The 21,575-nt window shown below is 41.6% G+C and overlaps 1 protein-coding gene across 3 annotated transcripts in view; it reads right to left on the minus strand.

Moving 5' to 3' along the window:
- Nucleotides 1-2,134: 2,134 nt before the first annotated feature.
- LOC6727621 (hormone receptor 4) overlaps nucleotides 2,135-21,575 on the minus strand; it is a 40,776-nt gene continuing 21,335 nt past the window's right edge. Inside the window, exons 3-5 of one of the 3 annotated variants that reach the window (XM_039294695.2) lie at nucleotides 9,776-10,432; nucleotides 6,998-7,132; nucleotides 2,135-6,436 (exon numbers count right to left, since the gene is read on the minus strand). In XM_039294695.2, coding sequence (XP_039150629.1) covers nucleotides 5,070-6,436; nucleotides 6,998-7,132; nucleotides 9,776-10,432 — 2,159 coding nt within the window. In that variant the 3' untranslated portion in view covers nucleotides 2,135-5,069. Of the gene's footprint in view, nucleotides 7,133-9,775; nucleotides 10,433-14,814; nucleotides 15,406-21,575 lie in introns of those variants that run through there. The other 2 variants (XM_039294696.2, XM_044923424.1) reach the window with 2 other exon arrangements.

Genomic DNA, 21,575 nt, shown 5'->3' on the forward strand with positions numbered 1-21,575 from the left:
TAACTGCTGGCAATTCTATTTATTTACGAAATAAATCACTAACGGCAACTCATTAGCAGTTAAGCAAAGATATTAAGCCGAGGCAGCATGGAGATTGCCTGCATGACATTCCTCCAATCCCGGTCCTTTTTTTGTGGTTTTAAGAGCTGCAAAGAGGCAGTCCGGTTTGCGATAGTTTGCGCCCGGTTGTTGAGTGACTGTTCAGCGACACCTCGCTGGCAGATAGTTGGTCCACTTCCCAATCCACATAGTCACATAGCCACATCCACCTTCGAATCTCTGGTCTCTCAGCCAGGTATCTTCTTCTCGGTACCGAGCGATAAGCCATATTGGTGTCCATATATTGAAGCTACCGAATGGCTAAGATGAAATGTGGCAGCTTATCAAATCGAAATCAATTTGGTGCATATCGGGCATGCCATCTAAACACCTAAACATGTCAAATAGGCGCACTTAAGACGACAACTACACATGTGTGTTATCCTGCCCAGACTGCCGACAGTTCATCACCTTGGCTGAACGGCTAGCTGGCTGAATGGCCAGGGATTCATCCAAGAACTGGACCCAAAGAATGGGGATTACCGCCGACTGTTCGCCGGCTCTATATTCCGAATAATTTTGTTTGCGCCTGTCATAAGCCAAGACTGCGACCGGGTAACAACTGGCCATTGGTAGCCACAGCTCGCGGCTCAAATTGTACCGCAAGCCCACAAATCACAAGGCGAACCTCCAGCTCCTCGAGCTCCTCCAGTCTGATCTCCTCCAGCTCTTCTCGCACCACCTACCTCCTCGGCTTTTGCTGCTGCTGCTGCTGCTCTCGTTCGATGATGATTGCTGTGCAGACAAGAATTTCTAGTTTCGGCCAAGGCGAAGAACCTTAACTGTGGCAATCGAGAGGCCGAAGACGTGGAAGCCGCAGCCGTGAAAGCATTTTGCATTTTCATGCCCTATTCGAAGAGGAATTCCCAATTTACTAATGGGTTTGTAAGCAAAAGATGCCTTAGATTTCTATTAAAAAAGATACTACATTTTCATAAATTGTTTGAGTTAGTTTTGTATTATCAGTGTAGTTAAATATTCATGCCAACAAAAACAGAGGGCGCCAATTTTTTTAGTTTATCACATTTGGCGAAACTATAATATTGTTCAGAAGCCAATATTCTGTGAATTAATGAGCAAACTTGTTGTAATTTGATACACCTGTTCGAGGCATAAAACTAAAAAAATCAAAATAAAAATAAAACAAATTTGAAAAGTTGAATAACAACTTGTTTAAATACAACCCATGTTTATTTTACATTCCATTTAAAATGTATAAGTAGTTGGTTTGGTAGTTTGTGTGGAAACTACAAAAAGTAAGAACTCTTTATATATGATATATCTGCATTATAAAACGCAATATTAGCTCCATAAAATAACAATGCAGTGTAATTTGTTTTCATATTTTCCGTGGACCCGTAAGAGCATCTGGCATTCTTCGCTGGCTGACCACTTTTGGTGGCCTTTTTGCATTTTTACGATAGAATTGCGCTCATAACTTTGGCCGCATCCCCGAGACATTGGCTGCTCGTCTTTGGCAGCCGGGAAAACTGAAGAATTTCATACCCGACATGCGCCTGTCGCTGCTGGCTGGCAGCCCAGCCGGCCTGCTCCTCTTTTGGGGATCGGGATCGGAATCGGTGGCAACAGGTGAGCGGCGCTGGTCAGGAGAAGAATCACCAGAGGAACCGACTGGCGCGTTTCGTTTCGTTACGCTTCTTTCTGGTCAGGCGACTTTCCTGCTGGTGGCTGCAATCGCTTTGGAGTTTGGAACATTTCATTAGTTTTGAGTGCTGGCATATATCGTCCGTGTCGTCGTCTTGTGGCCAGCTTTGGCTATTATTTTCAATTTTATTGCGCTTTTTATTGGGGCTGCATTTCGCAGCTATATATGGCCACGATATGGCTTATTGAAACGAATGCCTAACTAATTTATATGACCACAGCGAAATCCATTCGCCGAAACGTGCGAGATGTACATATGTACATTCATACATAAAAAATGGAAAGACGGTTTGTTTGGTTCAATTTTAAATTTCGTTTGTTTAATTGGTTCAAAAGGTGTTTTCGCCAAATTTGCATATTTGTTTTTTTGTCACGTATTTAATATATAATCTGAATATTGTTAGTTTACTTTGACATAAAATATCAACTTATGCTTAGGGATATACATATTTTAGGTGTGGAATTTATAAGAGCGAACTGATATAGTGGAGCAGTTGGATCCTGCCCCAATTTTGGATGATAGAACCGATTCGACAGACTTAACGATCTAAACACAAAGACAGTCTTGGAAATTAGAGTTTGCGAATTGAGAGCCTCTCGGTATTGGGTATACTCATTTGAATGGTAGTTAAGTAACATACTTGATGTGCACACAAAGGACATTAATAAACACTTAGATTACTATGTATTTCAACGCACAAACAAATTATATTTGAACTGCAATGCGAAAACTACAAAAACACACTTTGCAAGCTGCCTCACCGTTTGAGCATTAAATGTATTCGTATTTGAATTTGTATTTGGCTTAGCTACGAATAATTGTTGTCTAGCTAAGAATGCATCAATAAAATACATTTATCCAAGTGAATTCTACATTCGTGTAATGTATATATATATGTAATGTATATATATGGAAGAAAAACTGTCCATAAGCAACTTGAGATATAAACACATCCATCTACTTATGTACACAATTAAATACACCTATGGATATAATTTGCTTAAGCCTCGCCCGTTTGGATAAATGACTGAATAATAGTTATTAACACTGAACCATGCATCAAATGAACAATATAAATCACAACGTTTAAAATTTCAAAATCTTCTCTTAGGTATAATTATTATTTTTCCTTTGTCCGTTTTTTTTCTTTTTATAAGCTTCATTATTTTCTTGATGGCACATAAGTTTCACACATTCATTTGCATTTTGGATACTTTGTGACTTACTTCGAACACTATAGACTAGCTAAGAAATGACAAACTTTCAATACAAATATATAGATTAATGTTAAACTCCTTGGGGAAGTGGTTTTCAATGCTGGCACTGCCCTTCTTCACCTATTTCCTAGTTATAATGCTAATTTGTGACTGATTTTAGCGGCTATGCAAAATATATGTATGTTCACCATTGTTTTTGCTATAAAATAAATCCGAATTTAAAACATTCTCAAACCATTCGTTACTTTCGTTACTATCGTATTTCAGCTATCGTTGCTCGCTACATTTATGTATGTACGAGTATGTATACATCAACAAATATATTTGTCAAGTGGCACAAGAGTTTCATTTAAGTTTCTGTTTCGGTTTCTGCGTTTTTCGTGCTTTTCCACACTTTCTACTTCGTTTCAAGTTCGTTAGGCTATCATTTTTGAGGCGCCAGACTCATTCAGAATAAGCCGAGCATTAAAATTTCGTTATCTAATTTTATTTATACTTATTTTATAGGTATACTGTGTGATTCATAGCCATACAAAAGTTCGTAAAGCTATGGAAAATACATAGTTTTTGGAATAAGGTTCGAATTTAGGACTGTTGGATTGGATTTCTTGTACTTGTACTGCTGCGTATTCAATATTTCTATTGTCTTACACCTACGAAGTTCTTAACGTTTTATGCGATCCTTATTGCCAAATACTACGAGCCGAAACCATCTACTTAGCATGCACCATTCGTTTTTTTTTGGTTTTGAAAATCAATTTTGAACTGAAAAGAAAACGAAGAAAACTAATAAATAATAACACAAATGAAATATGTTTTTTAAAAAATTGTTATATATTTTGCAAGGTAAAGTAAACTAATAATATAAAAATTAATTAAACTTAAAATAAACGATTACGAACTAAGAAGAAATTCTTTTCTACAGTAGATTGAACATAAACGTATTCAAGATAAATATATGTATTTATAATGTATAATAACATTTCATTTCCATTTGCCGTTTTGATTTCGAATCAATTAAGGAAGTACACTGGGTTCATTTTTCAATTTTCAATTTTAAGTTTTCGTTTCCGTTTCCGTTAAACAAGTTTTTCGTTTTTAGCACACGAAAATTTCATTTTCCGATTTTAAAAGTAACTTTTGTTTTGAACTTATGCAATTTATAATGCTTAGAGGAAAAACTGATATGCTAAGATTTGTGTGTGTTGTTCGTTTTCGTGTATTCTGTATGTTAAAACCTAAATCTAAACCTTTAAGATAATAAGTTAATAATTATAATAGATATACATACGTATATGTATAATTAGTTTAAAATGCAATAAATTAGTGTTTGTGTGTTTTGTTTGTGTTAGCATTTTTATAAAATGAACATTAGCTAGGCAAAGGCGAAAGGATTATAATTTTTAAAATTATTACTGGTTACTTGCAGTTATGTAAAGAAATTAAAATTAATAATTATTACACATGAGATCACAGTATTAGAGACATAAGTTAAATATTTTCCCATTTCAATTACATCGAATATAGTTAGTAATCATCAATTTGCTTTAGTTAGGCTTTGTATGGTTAGTAACTCTGTTTTGCTTGCTCGATTTCTTGATTCTTAATTTCATGATTACTCGATATCTCGATTTCCTATCCTGACCATTCTTGGATGTGTGAAATATTATCTAGGCTAACTGTAGCATATTGTATCTTCTCTACTATTTAATGTCTTGCATAGATTTTGCTGATAGCACAACCCCGTTCCTACGACTACAGTTTAGTATACACTAAGTGATTATTCAGCATCAGCGATTGATTCCCCTCGACGGATTGCCCCCGGATGAGCTCTACTTCTCCTGGACGCTGACGTTGTCCTTGTAGAAGAAGGGCTGGCTGGAGTCCTGGCCCACCCACACGTAATTGAACTGCCTGGGACTGGTGAGCGGCGACAGGGTGCCATAGTCGGATGTCAGCTCGAAGGGAAAGGCGCTCTCGTCGAGATCCAGGGCCAGGGCCAGACTCACTTTCTGTGTTGCAGCCGGAGCTGGTGTTGGAGTTGGAGTCTTGGCCTGGTCAACGCTGGATGCCGAGTTCTCTAGTCTCTACATGCTCGCACTGGAGGTGACTATGGCCAAATCGGCGGAGTGCAGCAGGTGATGCTGCTGGTACTGTTGATGTTGCTGCAGGCTCAAATGATGCTGCTCCTGTTGCTGCTGCAACTGCTGCTGCTGCTGCTGCTGCTGTTGTTGCTGCTGCTGCTGTTGCTGTTGCTGCTGCTGTTCGCCGCGCACCTTCTCCTTCTTGATGCGCTGCTTCAGGTGCACCTTGGCATGGCGCTTCTTCTCATCGGATCGAGCGAACTTCCTGCCGCAAATGTCGCAGCTGAAGGGCTTCTCGCCGGTGTGGGTGCGAATGTGGGTGGTGAGGTGATCACTGCGACTAAAGCTGCGCATGCAGATGCGGCACTGGAAGGGCTTCTGGCCCGTATGGATGCGTATGTGGCGGGTGAGCTCGTCGGAGCGGGAGAACCTACGGTCGCAGTTCTCCACCGGACAGGCGTAGGGTCGCTCATGCACGGGCGTCTTGCTGGGGCGATTGGGATACTTGCGCGGCTTCACGGGCACCAGTTTCAAGGGCACAGTGCTCTGCTGATAGACCTGCGACAGGATCTCGTGTCCCTTGCTGGTGGATGGACTGTACTCGGCCAGTTGCACTGCTGCTGCTGCAGCAGCGGCGGCAGCAGCTGCCGCCGAACTCCCACCGGATCCGCCGGAATAGCCCGTGCCATTCGAGCTGGGCTGCATGTCGGGATAGTTCTCCTGCTTGGGTATCAAAACGCCCAGAGCGGCATTGCTGGAACTGGCGGATGAAGTGGGTCCTGGCAGCACCAGAGTCTGCTGTTGCTGCTGCTGCTGCACCTGCTGCACTTGCTGTTGCTGCTGGGCATAGTCCGCTGGTGAGTCAAGCCACTGGTATTTCGGCTGCGATCGCACATACTGTTGCTGTTGCAACTGCTGCTCGTGGCTGCTGTGCAGGTCACCCAGGCCGGGGAAGCCGGCGGAGGCTCCGGCGTAAGTTGGCGGCGGTTGTTTCAGCAAGAGAGGTGTGCAATCCATGGTCAAGCCCAAGAGCTCGGCGTGCTGTGCCGCCGCTGCTGCTGCAGCTCGTCCATCGTCGTAGGGCGAGGGAGCAGCTCCTGCCGCTTGCTGTTGCTGCTGCTGCTGCTGTTGTTGCTGTTGCTGCTGCTGCTGCATGGTGGCATAGTGAGCGGGCAGGCTGAACAGGGGCGGCTGGAACATGGTCTTGTCCGGACTGGGCAGGCCCCAGCTGTTGCCCAAGCTATTTGAGGGCGGAGACATCGGTCCGGCCAGGACGCCCAGTTGCGGCGAGGGAAGTTGCTGCTGCTGCTGTTGGTGTTGCTGCTGTGCTGCGGCGGCTGCTGCGGCAGCTGCTGCGTTCATCGCGTTGCCTGTGGTGGTGAAAATGCCACGATATGAGATTTTGCTAGCCTGCTGTTGTGATTGCTGGTGTTGAATGGCATGTTGCTGATAGTGTTGTTGGTGGTGTTGTTGCTGCTGCTGGTGTTGCAGTTGCTGTTGTTGGTGTAGCGGCTGTTGTTGGTGTTGCTGCTGTTGTTGTTGTTGCTGTTGTTGTTGGAGTTGTTGTAGCTGACTGTGATGGTGGTGGTGGTGATGGTGATGATGGTGGTGATTTGGCAATTGTTGTTGTTGGTGTAATATTTGGTGTTGTTGGTATTGATGTTGCGGGGAGCTCATGTGTTGTTGTTGCTGCTGCTGCTGCTGTTGGTGACTGTGGTGGCAGTTGCTGTTGTTGCTGCTCGTGTTGTTGTGTTGCAGCTGTTGTTGTTGCTGTTGGTGTGATTGTGTATGGTTGCCTGGTGAGCCAACGCACTCGGTGTTACTGTTGTTGCTTTCGCTTGTTGTCTGTTTGCTTGTTGTGGTTGTTGATGATGATGTTGTGGTGTTGTTGTTGTTGTTGTGTTGTGGGTACATATTACAACTATTATTACTTGATTCTTCCTTGACAATGGCCAATGCTGGCGGAGTGCTGCGCTCCTCTTTCAACGGACTGCAATGCGACAACACGGGACTGGCTACAGATATCACCTGGGGTTCCAAAGATAGATCCTCGGATTCGATGGAACCTGCAATTGAGAGACAAAGGATATTTGAGTTAGTTGAGTGGTTCTACTTTTAGGGATACTTTCATCCTTGATTTAAAAGTCATAAGAGTGCCATATTTCTTGGACCTAAGATCTGTTTTGTTTTTTGCATAAATTTCTAAAGAATTCCATGCCGCATTATGACAGAATGAAACCCTCTGGCTGATATTTGGGTTATATGAAAAAGTAAATCATTGCCCTGAAAGCCTTGATTGCTGGTGTTGCTGCTGCTGATGTTGCTGTTGCAACGATATCAATCACAGTTCGCCCGAACGGCATTGGCATTGGCACTGGGCAACTGCAACTGCAGCTGGGCGCGCTTTGATTTCGCGGAAATCGAACGACACGGGAGGTCGCATCATCGCTCATCGCTCATCGTGCCCAGAAGTCCAGAGGAGCAGAAGTGCAGAAGCTGCCAGTTGCCATTGGGGGCCAGGCAGCAAAAGTGTCGGCGAGAAGACTAATTACGCGGCTACCAGGCGGGGAATATATCTTCTCCAGCTCTGCTCTTCTCCTACCCCCTCCCCCTTTTTTTACTGCTCACGATTGTCGTCATTAATGCCGCTTGGACTTGAGCTTTAGCCTGGATATTGATTGAGTTGCAATGCGCCTAATGTGCTGCGACATCAATCTGGTTTTCGCAATGCATTGGGATTCACAGAAATTTTCGCGATAGCGTTTCTATTGTTCCATAAAATATATTTGCAAGCCAAAGCAAATTATGTATGTGTGCCCCCAAAACAAACAAAAAAAAGAAGAAAGAAGAAAAAGTTGACAACAAATTATGTTTAATTTTGTGACAGGCCCGAAAGCAGACGCATTCCAGTCTGGCCAATGTGGAGCCTTGGTCGACCAGCTCGTCCAAACCCTCCAATCCGAGTGAGACATGGCCAGCAGTTTCTCGCCAGCTTGCCAAGTTTGGCGATTAAATGCCGCTCCATCATTGTCATGCAAATTGTTTTAATGGATTTTCATTTGAAAATTGCCCATGTCTATGATTTCTGCCGTTCTGCTGCTTCGCTGTTCTTTCTTTAGCGTTTTGGCCAAGAAGTCGCCGCTGCGTGGGTTGTGGCCAGAATTTACGAGTGACATTTTTTTGGCTTCTGGCAAACTTTATAGCTAAAACATATTTTAGACACAAATGAATCTGATATATGCTTTTATGCATTTTCAATGGATCTACACGCTCTTGGCGAAAATTTGTCATTCTTTTGTGGCAGCGAAGAGAAGAGCAATTAAACTCAATTGTTTTTGATAGCAGCAGCAGCAAATCTAGTATACTTTATTTGCTTTGCCTTAATTCAATTAGAAATGCAGCTCCATATGTCCGTAGATATATATACATATGTATATATATATACAAGTCCGATATGGTACGCGTATCTTGGGGCAGCGTCTAGTGAGAAAATTGCGCTCGAAACATTGACACTGAACGGAAATGTTTAATACATGCGCCGCTGTTGTTGCCTTCTCTAGATTAATTAAGCGATGTTGTTGCTGTTTCTTTTTTTTTTTATTATTATGCAGTCTTAGAAATATGAGAACGCTGCGCCGTGATCATTGCAAAATTCAATTTTATTTGACATTAATGAAAAGTGAGCGCAAAAATAAAACTGAAAATTTTATGACATAAATTTTGTGAAGTCTATACGCTGATATAGCCATTGGGATGTCAACATTTTTATTAATTTATATTTATGTGAGCAAAGACCAAAAGTATATACATGTAGAAACTCTTGGCTGGAGGCCGCTTTAAATGCCTCATAACTTAATAATACGAAACGAATTTATTAAGGCAAACGCACACACCAAATAACAAAATTTCAAAATAATAACGAAAAAAGAAATCCAAAATTGAAAAACAAGATCAACAAATCAGAAGACGTGCAAATAAAGAAATGCCTCAAAAATTGGTACTTCAACATTTTCGAATGTTTATTTTCGATTTTGAACTTGCGGCTGTGTGGTAAGTCGTCCGGTGAAAGACAAAGCCGAGATACTTTGGAGTGGCGCAGAAGTAAGTCAAGATATGGGCCAGCATAACGACAGTTTCTGCGCTCTCCGCTCGAGCTGATTTATGTTGAGACTTAGGACTGACAACGGATTAGTTGCGGACTCCATGCGGACTGCAACTGCGCCACTGCTGCCACTGCAGTATGTGGCAGCTGCAAGCTGCATCCATTAGCAGCAGATAAAGAAAACTCACGGCCAGACTTTTCCTACCCAACCGATAGTGGGGCGCAGCCAGCCAGCAGGCAAAACTCTATAAATGTTTTGAGGCTTTTGTGTCGACGATTTATAGGCCGTATTACAATATTGAACTATCTTGACAAGGAATATATATGTACTTTCGCTACGTTCTAAATTAACTCCACTCGAGGATCGTGGTATTTATCGGGCAAGCTACGGAAGTTCCTTTCTAAGCAGATACGACTAACTACTAACTATCAATAGTTGAAGTAAGTGTCCAACTACAATTGTGAAGTACTATGAAGTACAACTTCAACTTTCTACAAGTTTAAGATGATTTCAAGATGTTTTTTTGTATTAATTATGGTACATTTCTTATAAGATCTTTCTTTATGAAACTACCAGTCCAAGTCTTGCATAGTCTTTAGTACTCACCAGTAATGGGCGGCGGCTCCACGACGGTGGTGGGTCCAAAGAACGAGGGAATATCGCTGGACGTGGTCACCGGTGTGTTGAGGTCACCCGGCAGCGCCTCGATCAGCTGCTTGTGGGCCTCCACCTGCTCGACGGCCGAGGAGGTGGGACTGTGCTGGCCACTGGTGTTCAGCAGGCTGAGATGGGAGGCCGAGCTGCGTCCGCTGCTGGCGGTGGCGCTGGGCTGAACGGCCACGTGTCCCGGACTGCCGCCCTGGGTGGGCGTGGCCGTCTGGTTGCGGGCACGAAGCACCGAATTGTTGGCGGATGCAGCGGCGGCGGCTGCAGCAGCGGCAGCTGCCGAAGCGGTGGTGTAGTGGAGCAGCGAGGACGACGAGGATGCGGTCGAGGAGGAGTTCTGGGAGTTGCTGCTGGTGCTGGCGCCGCCGTGATGACTGCCGCCGAATTGGGCGGGACTCAGGTAGGTGGCCGTCGACGGACTGCCGCTGCTCTGGGCCGCCGTGCTCGTCTTGAACAGACAGGTGTCGAAGCTCAGCACATTGAAGTGGGCGGCCGCGGCCGTCTCGGTGAGCAGGAATGCGTGATGCGTTGGCGCCACCAGGGTTTCAAGCCCTTCCATGATCATGGCCGCTGATGGAGTTCCAGGGGCTACGCCGCCTGCAAACAAAAAGAAAGAAATTCGAATTAATATTAAGCAGAATTTCAACTAAGGTATTAAATATAAGTTTGCAAAGTTATAACTAGAATTTATACTTAAGTTATGCTTATAGTTTCTAACTAATTTTTTCGAACTGATATATTTCTATTAAAATTTAAGACGAAATGTCGAGTGCAATCAAAGCTGCTGACCGCAGACGGACTCATGCAAAATCATAATTGCGAATGCCGCGCACTTTGGCTTTCAATTGATTTGCCACGACAGCTGTTCGATTGCATAACCCGTTTGGTGAATGAGTAGTGAGTACTTCGGGTCATCAAGTGGCGAAATTACTTAACAATTTAATTTGCCATCGAGTTGTCGTCTTTGGGGATCTGTCGCAAAGACTTTCGCCTCCTGCCTGCGCCCACGATTGCGATCGCAGGCAATTAAATTAAGATCGATTAAGCACTTAGCAGCTCCAAGCCCTGAGAAGTAGAACAGTCGTCTTTCCCATGGCTGGCTCATCATCTTCATCATCATTGTCATCCTCGTCACCCCACAGGTTTGGGTTCGGACCTCGATTCCGGGAAGTGGGTCATTCGGTGACCTTATGCAATCCACTGCCGCGAACTTATGCAAGTCTCTCAATTAGAGATGTGGCTGGCCAATTTTTCTAAACAAATGCCACATAAACTTGGCTTATTATTTATTTTGCAGTTATCCATGGCTATGGATATGGCTATGTGTGTTTATCACAGATAAACTAACCGAATTTGCGATTGCCATCTGCAACGAGTTTGCGGCACTGGGTCTTCCCCCGCCATTCGATGTGGCGTCATCCGTGGCACTCGAGTGTTGTTTTATTTTATTATTTTTAGTTTTTTCCGTTTTTTGTTGTGCTGTTTTTTATTTTTTTTTTCCGCCGTGGCAAAGGCTTGACCGCGTTGATTTGCATTACAAGTGCACTTGTGTTGACAGGCAGCTATGCGCCAAAATAACTACCGTGCCACGGCGTATCTGTCGGATGTACGAAGAGGCAACATCGGCGGAAGAGTGTGTCCCGCTTTTGGCACTTTTGCTTTTTTCTCCTTTATTTACATTTGATTTCACGCATAATTTCCATGGCAAAGTGCACTCGAGACGGGCAGCGAGTGAAATTACATTCAAAAAACGTCGGGCCGCAGATATACCGACTCAGATACAGCTACAGATGCAGATACATTTACACCGCATGCTGTAGATACACATTTGTGTTGGCTGAGCCCGCGCGTGCTGTGCTTTGTGGCTTTTTGTGTTTTGTTCATTCATAAAATTATGCGCCCGAGTCAATAATTTTTACAGTCGATCAAAGATTTGTATCTGCCTTTATTATTTTTTTGTTTTTTTTTCTCTTCACTGGCTTGCCACATGAATCATCCGCGGGCGGCCGAAATAAAATCCAATACCTCGAACCTTTCAAAGTCTGAAAAACTGGTTGGAGTAGAGCATCGAATCGAGCCCGACTGCCACCTCTTTGGACTTCTTGGCCCGGTCTTTGTCTTCCCCTGTGGTTCTTAATAACTTGGCTAACAATTGACACTCCCTTAAATGAAAAAAAAAATCAAGAAAAACCAACAACGGCAAGCGATGCTGTTGCTTATCTACAGTGGCAACTGCCTAAGAAGATTACGATTGGCTGTGGAGTTAAACTTCGACTGACTACCAGCGCAATCGCTTTGGAGATCTTGTTTGGCGCCCATTTACCATTTAGAGTTTTTCCGGCTCAACGTTCGTCATAGGCAAGTGCCACTGTTTCGAACCGACGTCTGCGTTTATGTATATTGTAAATCTTGTCTCCGGCCCGGATCCCCTGACTTCTTTCACTCTGCATATTTTTGCATAGCATTTTTCCTGATTTTGTTTTTAGTGTAGTAGGACAGACAACCAACACAACACACGTCAAGATCTCTTTGCCATGAATGAATATTGGCAGTGGCTGTGCGCCAGAGTGAGATGGATATCCGAAAGATACATTTAACGGCTCGATGAGGAAGAAGGAAAAAAAAAAAATAAAGCGCCGAGCATGAAAAAATTGTTATGTTGATATTATTTTAATTAAGTTTTGCCAAACCGGTTGCAGCTGTCGCTATAACTCTAGCCATTTCCATAGTTCCACTTGGAGTTCTATACGCTCTTTTTTTTAACCCCCCTCCCCTAACTACTATTATTATTATTTCGAGAGTGTTAACAATCGGATAGATGGGCGCCAATTTGTTTGCTTTGGCAATTGAGGAAGGGGCATAGGATAGGCCATGGCTGACCCCCAGGTCCCAGGTTATTTTTCGACTTTTAACCATTTGTTTTCATTGGCAGCATTGAAGACCTCATTGAGGATTAAATTTTGAGACGCACTAAGCGACCTTTGGCTACTTAACGGCTCCGAAAATAAACTACAAGTTTGTTGTCTCGGGGGATCTTGTGCAATACTATACGGTACTCAAATGTCGACAGATTTGCATTCACAGCCTTGGTACACAGCACGAAATAATAAAAAAAAAATATCTCAATTAATAATAACAATAATAATACAAGTTTTTGCTTTGTTTTCTTATTATGTTTTGTTATTAATATGAGGAGAAATTGGAGAAACGTTTAAAGGAGAAGGGATGGCGATCATTAGTCAAATGTGTGTGTGCATGTGTGTGTTGGAGGGAAAAAGTATCTTGCAGATACATAGATAGAAAACATGCAAGTTGCATGCGACACGGAGCCAAAACGAAACGATGATGGAATGGCCGGGCGGCAACAAAGTCCATCATTCACACAGCGGGAGCAGGAACCCCATCTCCCAATCCCCAATCCCCCGTGCACCACCAACCTCCCTTCACCAGGAGTGTCCAACAAGTTAACATGGACAACATGAAAATGTATCTTTTGCCGCCGTCTTTTGCATGCGTAACACTTTGTCACACTTTTCATGCCAACAGCTCTGGTTGCCTGTTTTCCCTCCTCATGAGAACAATTAATGAAAATAAACAGCCGCGGGCCAGACAACAACACCACACCGAATATGTATATTTTTATAAAGATTGCTTTTTCGCCTCTTTGTTTGAAATCATTTTAGTGGGCACTTAAATGAAAATTTTCTTGTTTGACTTGGCAGCCAAAACGCATGAAAAACCAGAAGAAAAAAACGCACTACCGACGGCAACTTCACGCGTTTGGGTCACTTAAAGTTTGAGAAAATCCAAAGGAGCTGGGGGACTTGGTGTCAAAGTGCCATTTGGCAACTGCGGCAAGTGTTAAATGAACTCCACGATGACCCGTTCATCGCAGGCGTCGGCACCTTTTGTTTTGATCTCATAATTAATTGGTCAAATACGAAAATTCGACGAAAAGCGATGGAAAAGCTTTGGGATTGATAGATGATAGATGATGGCTCGGTTATGGGAGGTTGCATGTAAATCATTTTGCTAATTGTTTTTCCATTCCACAACTAGGAAGTGCATTAGCGGGAAAGCTTTTGGGCGTTTGGGGGGCGTGACGGATCGGAGGATATGTATGATATGTATGTGTATTAAGTGCATTATGTGTGGAATGCAGACGAACGAAAAACATTTGCCATCAAATTGTAAACAACTGAGCTGAGCAGATTGCTCTTTTAATTGAGCGCTAAGTGTATGACAATAATTTAATTACAAAAACTGCAAATGGCTAATGCAGATTGCACTTGTGCTTGGCCACATAAATTCGTTTATACATAGTTGCAGGTCGTAAATTTTGCCGCTTGGCTGTGTCTCTGCGCCCAGGTGCCTTCTAAATAACGTGCAGAAATTTTTATTATGCGTTAAATGAATTTTTATATCTTTCATCTAAAACTGAGAAAATAATATAGTCCGGCTATAGTGTATTTATACTAAGAGATGCAGGATTATATTAGCAAATGGCTTCTGAAACTAACAAATTTATTCATAAAACCCAAAGCTTCGGGGTTTTTCAAAATTATTATTATGTTGGATATTATCAATTTTTTTTTTTTAAATTAGTTACACAAAATCACAAACTTTATGATGTATTGAAATCTTCTGAACTTTATACTTTCATACCAGATATTTTACATTTTTTAAAAATTTATTTCAAATTCAACTGGACTCTAGAAAAAATGCCAATAGGAAGTCTCAAAAATGTTTTTTCGCCCAAAATTGAATTTTCCCATCGACAAGGCGGCTCACATAAATCAGCAATTAAATTTATGCTTCTTAGCGTTCTTATAAATTTAATTCGCTGACCAATAATTCAAACAGAATCACAGAACATTTTTCATTTAATTTAAGGAACGACCACAATTTTAGAACTTATATATATTATCGAGAGTCACTAAAATGTTTGGCTTAGCTTCACTTTTTCAACAAACACCCACCTGGATTGCAATGGCACTTGCAGAAGAATTCAAAGGGTTTTCCCTTGGCTTTTCTTTTGTTTTTGTTGCCTTCTCGGCTTTTCGTCGCTCCTAGATGTTCTGTGAAATTTTCACAGTCAATTTGACGAAAGTTTCGTTCTCTTTCTCACTGCGAGGCAAAAATCAATAAAGCACTGCTCGTGTAATCATCTTATAAGGCGGTGGGCTTTCATTCATGCCGTCGCCAAATGCCGCAATATCCTTTCACTTTTACTTCAGTTTAAGTTTTGATAAGCACGAAATTGCTTCTATGCTTTATTTTCTTTTTTAATATTTTTCTTTTTGGCACTAACTTATTTCTTTCACTTCACAAACGATGCTTTCAATTTATATTCCGCGTTGAACATATATATCTGTATATTGTTTGCTTCTGAATTGGCTTTCTTGATTTCTTGCTAGCTAGCTCGCTTTTTAGATAATTCTATTTCAACCGTCGCGTTTGCTTGTCCGAACACAACTGAGGCACGAGATGCGCCCTCTTTCGGTTTTTATGAATGAAACTCAACATCGCTGTTCGCTCACACACACTGCTGTGTTCGCAATGCCCCTGCTCGGGCGGCACGCGCCTCAGAGTCGAAATCGAAATCGAAAAACTCGCTCTCTGCGGCGGGGAAATCTCGCTGCTCATCGACGTCATATGTCTCGAATGTATAGTATATATATGTGTGTGTGTGTGTGAGTGTTGTATAGCCGGCCGGTTTGGCGGCCCGATGTTGATCCAATCGTAGGTCTGGTTGCCTCCCTACACTGCAGCCATTTTCATCGCGCACGCGCACTCCAGCCAATCAACAGTTTGCCAGGCCTTTCCGCCGTGGTGAGTTTCGTTGCTCTCCCTCTCTCGCTTCGCGCAAGCAACGCTTTTTCGACTTCGATTCTCTCCGGTCTCGCTTGAGGTAAAAATAATACAACAGGTACCCCCCCACACCATGACCATTTGTGTATTGGTATGTGTGTGTATATAGTATCTCTCGGTATCCATCGATTCGTGCGCTTGTGTGAGACTTTTAGCGGCTGGCAAATGTTATGATTTCCCGAAATACGTCATCAGTGTGCGCGAAAATTGCGGCCCATTAGACATAGCAATTTTCGCATCGACGTAAACAACTGAGATCCATCCGAAAATCGTTTGCATGAGCCGGCCGCCAAAAATGTACCAATTTCTAAACAAATGATTCACTTGACCATTTATGGACAGTTTTTGGGTCGATGTCTGGGATTATTGCATATCCGAGATACTTTTCACGGTGGGCAGCAAAGGTCAGGGTGGGAAATTGTTTGGAAGTATTTTGGCAAGTATCTGTCTTAAATAATTTCACTTGAGGATTTGTTTGGGCAATTTCGAGGTAATTGGGCACTTTTATGAACTCTAACAAGTCAGTTTGGACAATTGAATGCTCTAAAAGCTTTTCGAGAATATAAAAGGCCAGTGAGGAAACGTTCCCATGAATCTTCAATCAACTTGGAAGTTACTTAATAAAATGCGGTTCATTTATACGCGTCAGTGGAATCGTTTGATACTGGTATAACCATAGGTTCTGGTGACTGATTTTCGTGAGAATTATATAAGATGGACAAGTTCTTAAGTTGATTGATTTATGTGACTGCTGGAAAATATTTATGTGCTTGACTGAACTTGTAAAATCTCAAGAAATATTTTAAATATAGTTATATATATTTAAAATATATATTTCTTTAATAGCACTAATATATGTTGCTGTCATTTTCCTTTCTTGTTTTGGATGATTTTCTTTTAATTTATTAAGTAACTTAGTTCTTAGGCATATTTTATTCAAATTTACTAACAATGTATGTAAGTTCCGTTTTCCTCTGTTCTTTTTCTGCCCGATTTGAAAATGGACAGCATTTGGAATTTCGGTTCATATGTTTATCATTCGTTCACATTGTAAACGAAACAACAGTTTTCATGTGCTAAGGACAAGGTTGCACGTCAGATGTGCAATGTGCAATGTGCAGTGGCAATAATTCCGCAAATGTTTTTACTGCGAAACATAAACAAAACTGCAGTTGCAAATAGTGCGAAAATAAAATTTGGGCGACGCTGCATAGGAATTCGAATAAAAATCTTTACAGTTTAAGCTTATGGATGGGTTAACTAAAATGGTTCGGGTTAATTAAGAAAACCCCAGAATAACCGAGACACTTTTTTTGTGTATGTTGATTGGAGCACACGCCATGACCTAAAAATAAACACCTGAAGATATGTTTTCTTTTTTTTTTTTCTTTTTTGCCGGCAAAAAGTTGAGCGGCACACAACAACTGAGTACGTCAGATATCTGGCGGATACACAAGGGATACGGATACAGATACAGATACAGATATATGCGCCCCCACCCAAAAATAGAACTTTGCCTCATTTGTGAAAGTTTTTTGCCAAACAAAATAAATACAAATCGCATCGCTACCGATTATTTTTAACCTTCACATAATGCTGACCGATCAGGGAAATATTGTTAAAATAGAGCAAAGGGAAATGGCCACGTACATAGAAGCCACCTGTAGGCCAACGTACGCCAATAAAAACTTGTGCTTTTCATCGTGTCGGTAGCGCGGAAAATGAAAACTCATTACGCTAAATATAGCCAAATCTATTCAGAAAATTTCTATAATTTTTCGCCGTACATTTTCGTGTGCTCTGTTGATGTTTTATATTATTCCCGAGGAGCATTGCATGTGGTGAAGGGCGAGAGGGGTGACTGGGTGCCCCAGCCCCTGACAAAACACCCACGAGAATAGTTTGCACAATCTAAAAATACACTTTTGTGGCCATTGTAAATTATTCGCTGTCCGCTGACTGACTGACTAACTGACTGACTGACTAACTGACTGACTGCTGCCTGGCTGTCTGATTGCCGATCATCCAAAGATGGACATGCTTGCTGGTTGGCTGCCATTCGGATTCCATTCGCTTGTGGGGGGCGTTCTTGTGACTTAGGAGCAGCTAAGCTGCCAGGTGATGACTGTTGATGACTTGGTTGTTCCAGCACTGCACCTTTTGCCCAATTTGGTGGCAGTATCTCACAGACAGCGCACCCAGGACAGGTCGGGCCTCCAATAAACGTGCCCAACACAGACGTCTACATAAATTGGCACACAGTCATTGATGGTTTTTTTTTTATTTTTTGTGGTTTTAACAAACTAATTACCGCTGAAAGTTGAGGTGGGCACATGTAACACATCTAATAAAAAGTCTTAGCTTGTGCTTAATGTCAAATAGTGATGTTTTATGCGATTGCGACCAATTAAAGTGTTTTTTCTTGGGTTTCTCTTACAATAAAATATCTGTAAAATAATTTAATAAAGTAATTTCAAGGATTACATGTATATTTGATCATGGTTCTGTAACTTAAAGTTCAAAAGCCTTGATAAAATACGCCATGATCAGCTAATTTATTCACCCTTTTTGCGTGCTTAGTTCGATTCATGGTGCCCTGCCTATCTGAGTATCCAACATCGCATTGATATCTATATCTGTCTATATGCCAATTTCACAGATGTGTGGGTTTCCTCAGCCGTGTTATCTCATTGAGAACGTTGCTGAACGTGCGTGGGTCAATTGCTGAGACGACGGCTGATGAGGCAGAGGCGTTAGATAGTCGCAAGTCGCAACTCTCGAGTCGCAAGCCAGATGACACATGGCACGCGCCCAGCGCAGACAAACAGAAACAGTCACAGATACAGATACACGACAGATGCAGATACAAATATATAAAAACCAAAAGCTGACAAATAAACAAACCAACAAACAAACATTGCCATCAATGCCACCAAGCCGAGCTTGAGTCTGTCTATCTGTCCTTTTAGCCAAGGTCCGCGTTTTGCCGTAAATGGTGAAAAGTTTTGTTAGGGCAACTTTTGAGTTACAGCTCTCGCCACGCGTAGGCTGTAATTAAAAGCGTATTGACTGGCAGTGCAACTCGTTTGCTGCCATCCCGCTTCCACTCCAGCGCATAGATACAAGTGTATCTATGAGATTCACTTGAGTTGTGGCTGTGTGGCTTTCTATTCACTTGTTATTGGTTGGCAAGTCTTTGGATTGCCCTCGCTACTGAAATTGTTTTGTGTTTCTCATTTTTATTTTTGCCCAATGGGGTTTTTGTAGGGTTTTCACTCCGCTTGAAAACGCACTTAATTTCTACTGCTGCTGCTGCTGCTGCGCATTACGCAAGCCAACTTCATTTTGGTTTCGGCCAAATAGGTGAGAGCCATAAACCAATCGACAAGTGGGCGTCGTCAGCGGCTTTGGATTTGAGGTGTGAATAAATTTATATACCTCTGTCGCACATATATACATTTAACATATAATTATTACGAAGTAACCGTTTTGATAGCGCTTAAATTTCCCAACCTGCTAATTGCCAGGACATAAAATATAAATCGAGGCAGCGAATGAAGTTCGTATATTTTTCGTTGTAAAAATTCATAAATAAAATGTGGATTTCTGTTCGTTTATATTTTATTTCAGTTAATTTATGAGCATCATAATATGCTTTATGATCTTGGCATGTTGCCGTAAATTGCTGCAGTCAACAGCGAAAAGGGGGGAAATATTGTTGTTCAGAGACACAAATTAGAAATTTAAACATTTCAAGACCCTCAAAAAATATTCCATTGGCTGAAATAGAGCGTTGGGGACGAGGAGTGGGCGGGGCGGGCAAGGAGAATCAGAGAAACAGAGAGACATCTCCAGCGCCATTTTCCCCCCTTTTTTTTTGATGAGAGGTCGGCGAAAAATGAGGTGAGAATTAAATTTGATTTTCGGTTTTTTATGAGTTGTCAGTATTCCAAAACAAGTGCATAAAATCTAAGAAATTAGTAAGATAATTAGTGGCACTAAAGTCCGTTTTTTGGAAAATCCTGAAGTTGATTAGAGTGTGGCAGTTTATGAGCCGTAAATCTAGCAACTTTAGTTTAAATTTATAAGACATCACTATGAGCCTATCTTGTAATTAAATGTCTTAATAAATTGTAGAAAATTAGGTATTGGTTTGAATATTCAGTTTCGATTTGTTTTATTATATATATTTTTCAGGATTTTCAGCTAACACTTTCTCTGCATTGTCCAATTTGTCAGTCTCAATTTTGGAAAGCGAAATACCAAATCTCTGGCAATTGTTTAGCAGCTGCCCACGGCAGCAAAGCTCTTGTCTAATTGCAAACTCTATGAGTTTTGGCACAAACATGAATATTCATAAATAATAACTCGGCGCAATCCCAATTAGGAATAAGCCGCTCGACTCAGCCTGATTGGTCGTCTGGTGAAAGTGGGTCAAATGAAATGGCATCGGAAATAGATTGCACGAATGTGTTTGATAAGTACTTCATATGCGCTATTTATGTTGAATGCTCATGTTTTTTTTTTGCGCACACGAAAAACATGGCAATCTTCTAAATATAAAACGCGTGGCTCACACGAACTAATTTTAAAAACGCTTGTCGATGAACATATTTAGACTTGGCCAAAACAAAAGCGAAGAATCGCAAACCAAAACAAATCAGAAATACGTTCGTTCATCTTTATTTTATTATTATTATGGCCAGCGATGCGAAGGGTGAGGGGAAATTGGCTAAAATGCCCAATCAGCTGGCCGAAAATAGAGAAAATAGAGCAGCAGAGCAAATACGTGTGCCGCCCAAAGGAAACAAGACCTAAATTGGCCAAAGTCAGCAGGCGGTCTGGCGGCGATCTCGCGATCCGCTGGATACGTCAGCAAACAATCCGAAAGATACAAAAGATGCGAGAGCTGCGAGAGATCCAGGAATCCAATTGCCCATCGCATCGATCCCCACGGGAATGACGTGAAAAGCGCCGCGTGCAAATAGCTAAATAATTACAATATAAATTTTCCACGTCAAGTTCATAAATTCTGTGGCGCTTAATCAGCTTCGCTCACTTTGATTTTCCCCCCCCAAAAAATCTATTTATAGGCTTTTGTTATTTTCTAAACGCTCGGTCAAGGTAATTTTAGGAACTCACACACTACGTACACTATTTTCCCAATGACGTTCAATTTTAAGTTCTTTGCGAGATGGGCGAAAATTAAAAATAGCGCACACAATGAATGGCAAATCACAAGGAAAATAGACTTTTGGTTGCATTTCTTGTTTTTCGGCCTTTTTTTTGTTAACAATATCTCCGCTCGTTTTGATGGATTGGGCGTATTGCATTTAGCCGCTCGCTGAAAATTCGTTGAATTCCATTTTAATGGCTTTATTTATGGGGCGTGCATGGGCAGCATTTTCTCGCTTTTTTTTTTTCTTGATTTTTGTATATTTATGAGAGTGCCGTCTCCGGCCACAAAAAGTTAATCCCACTAAATGCCGTTGATAGTTTATATTACGATTTGTTGTGCTGGGCTAAAATGAAAGATATTGGGGCATTTTAATTTTAGAATTGTGACAAATGCGCAACTTTTTTACTTTAGTGATCTAAGTTCCAGTTTTATGATTGATTTTCATTGTTTTTCATTTGGCTTAGTGAGATAGTTTTCCTTGGAAGCGATTTAGTGGGCTTTTCGTGCTTACTTTGGGCTTTATGAATTTCTCACTATATTTATGTATTGCAGACGATTTCTGTGCAGTGAGAAGTTCTTATTTTTATAGCTTTAAAGAACTAGTTAGTTTTTTTTTAATAAAATCCATTCAATTTCTTCACTTCATTCATCATCATTAGATAAAACACATTTGTCTGACGTTTTGCTGTG

The sequence above is a fragment of the Drosophila simulans genome, chromosome 3R, assembly GCF_016746395.2.
Source record: "Drosophila simulans strain w501 chromosome 3R, Prin_Dsim_3.1, whole genome shotgun sequence".
Classification (NCBI taxonomy): domain Eukaryota; kingdom Metazoa; phylum Arthropoda; class Insecta; order Diptera; family Drosophilidae; genus Drosophila; species Drosophila simulans.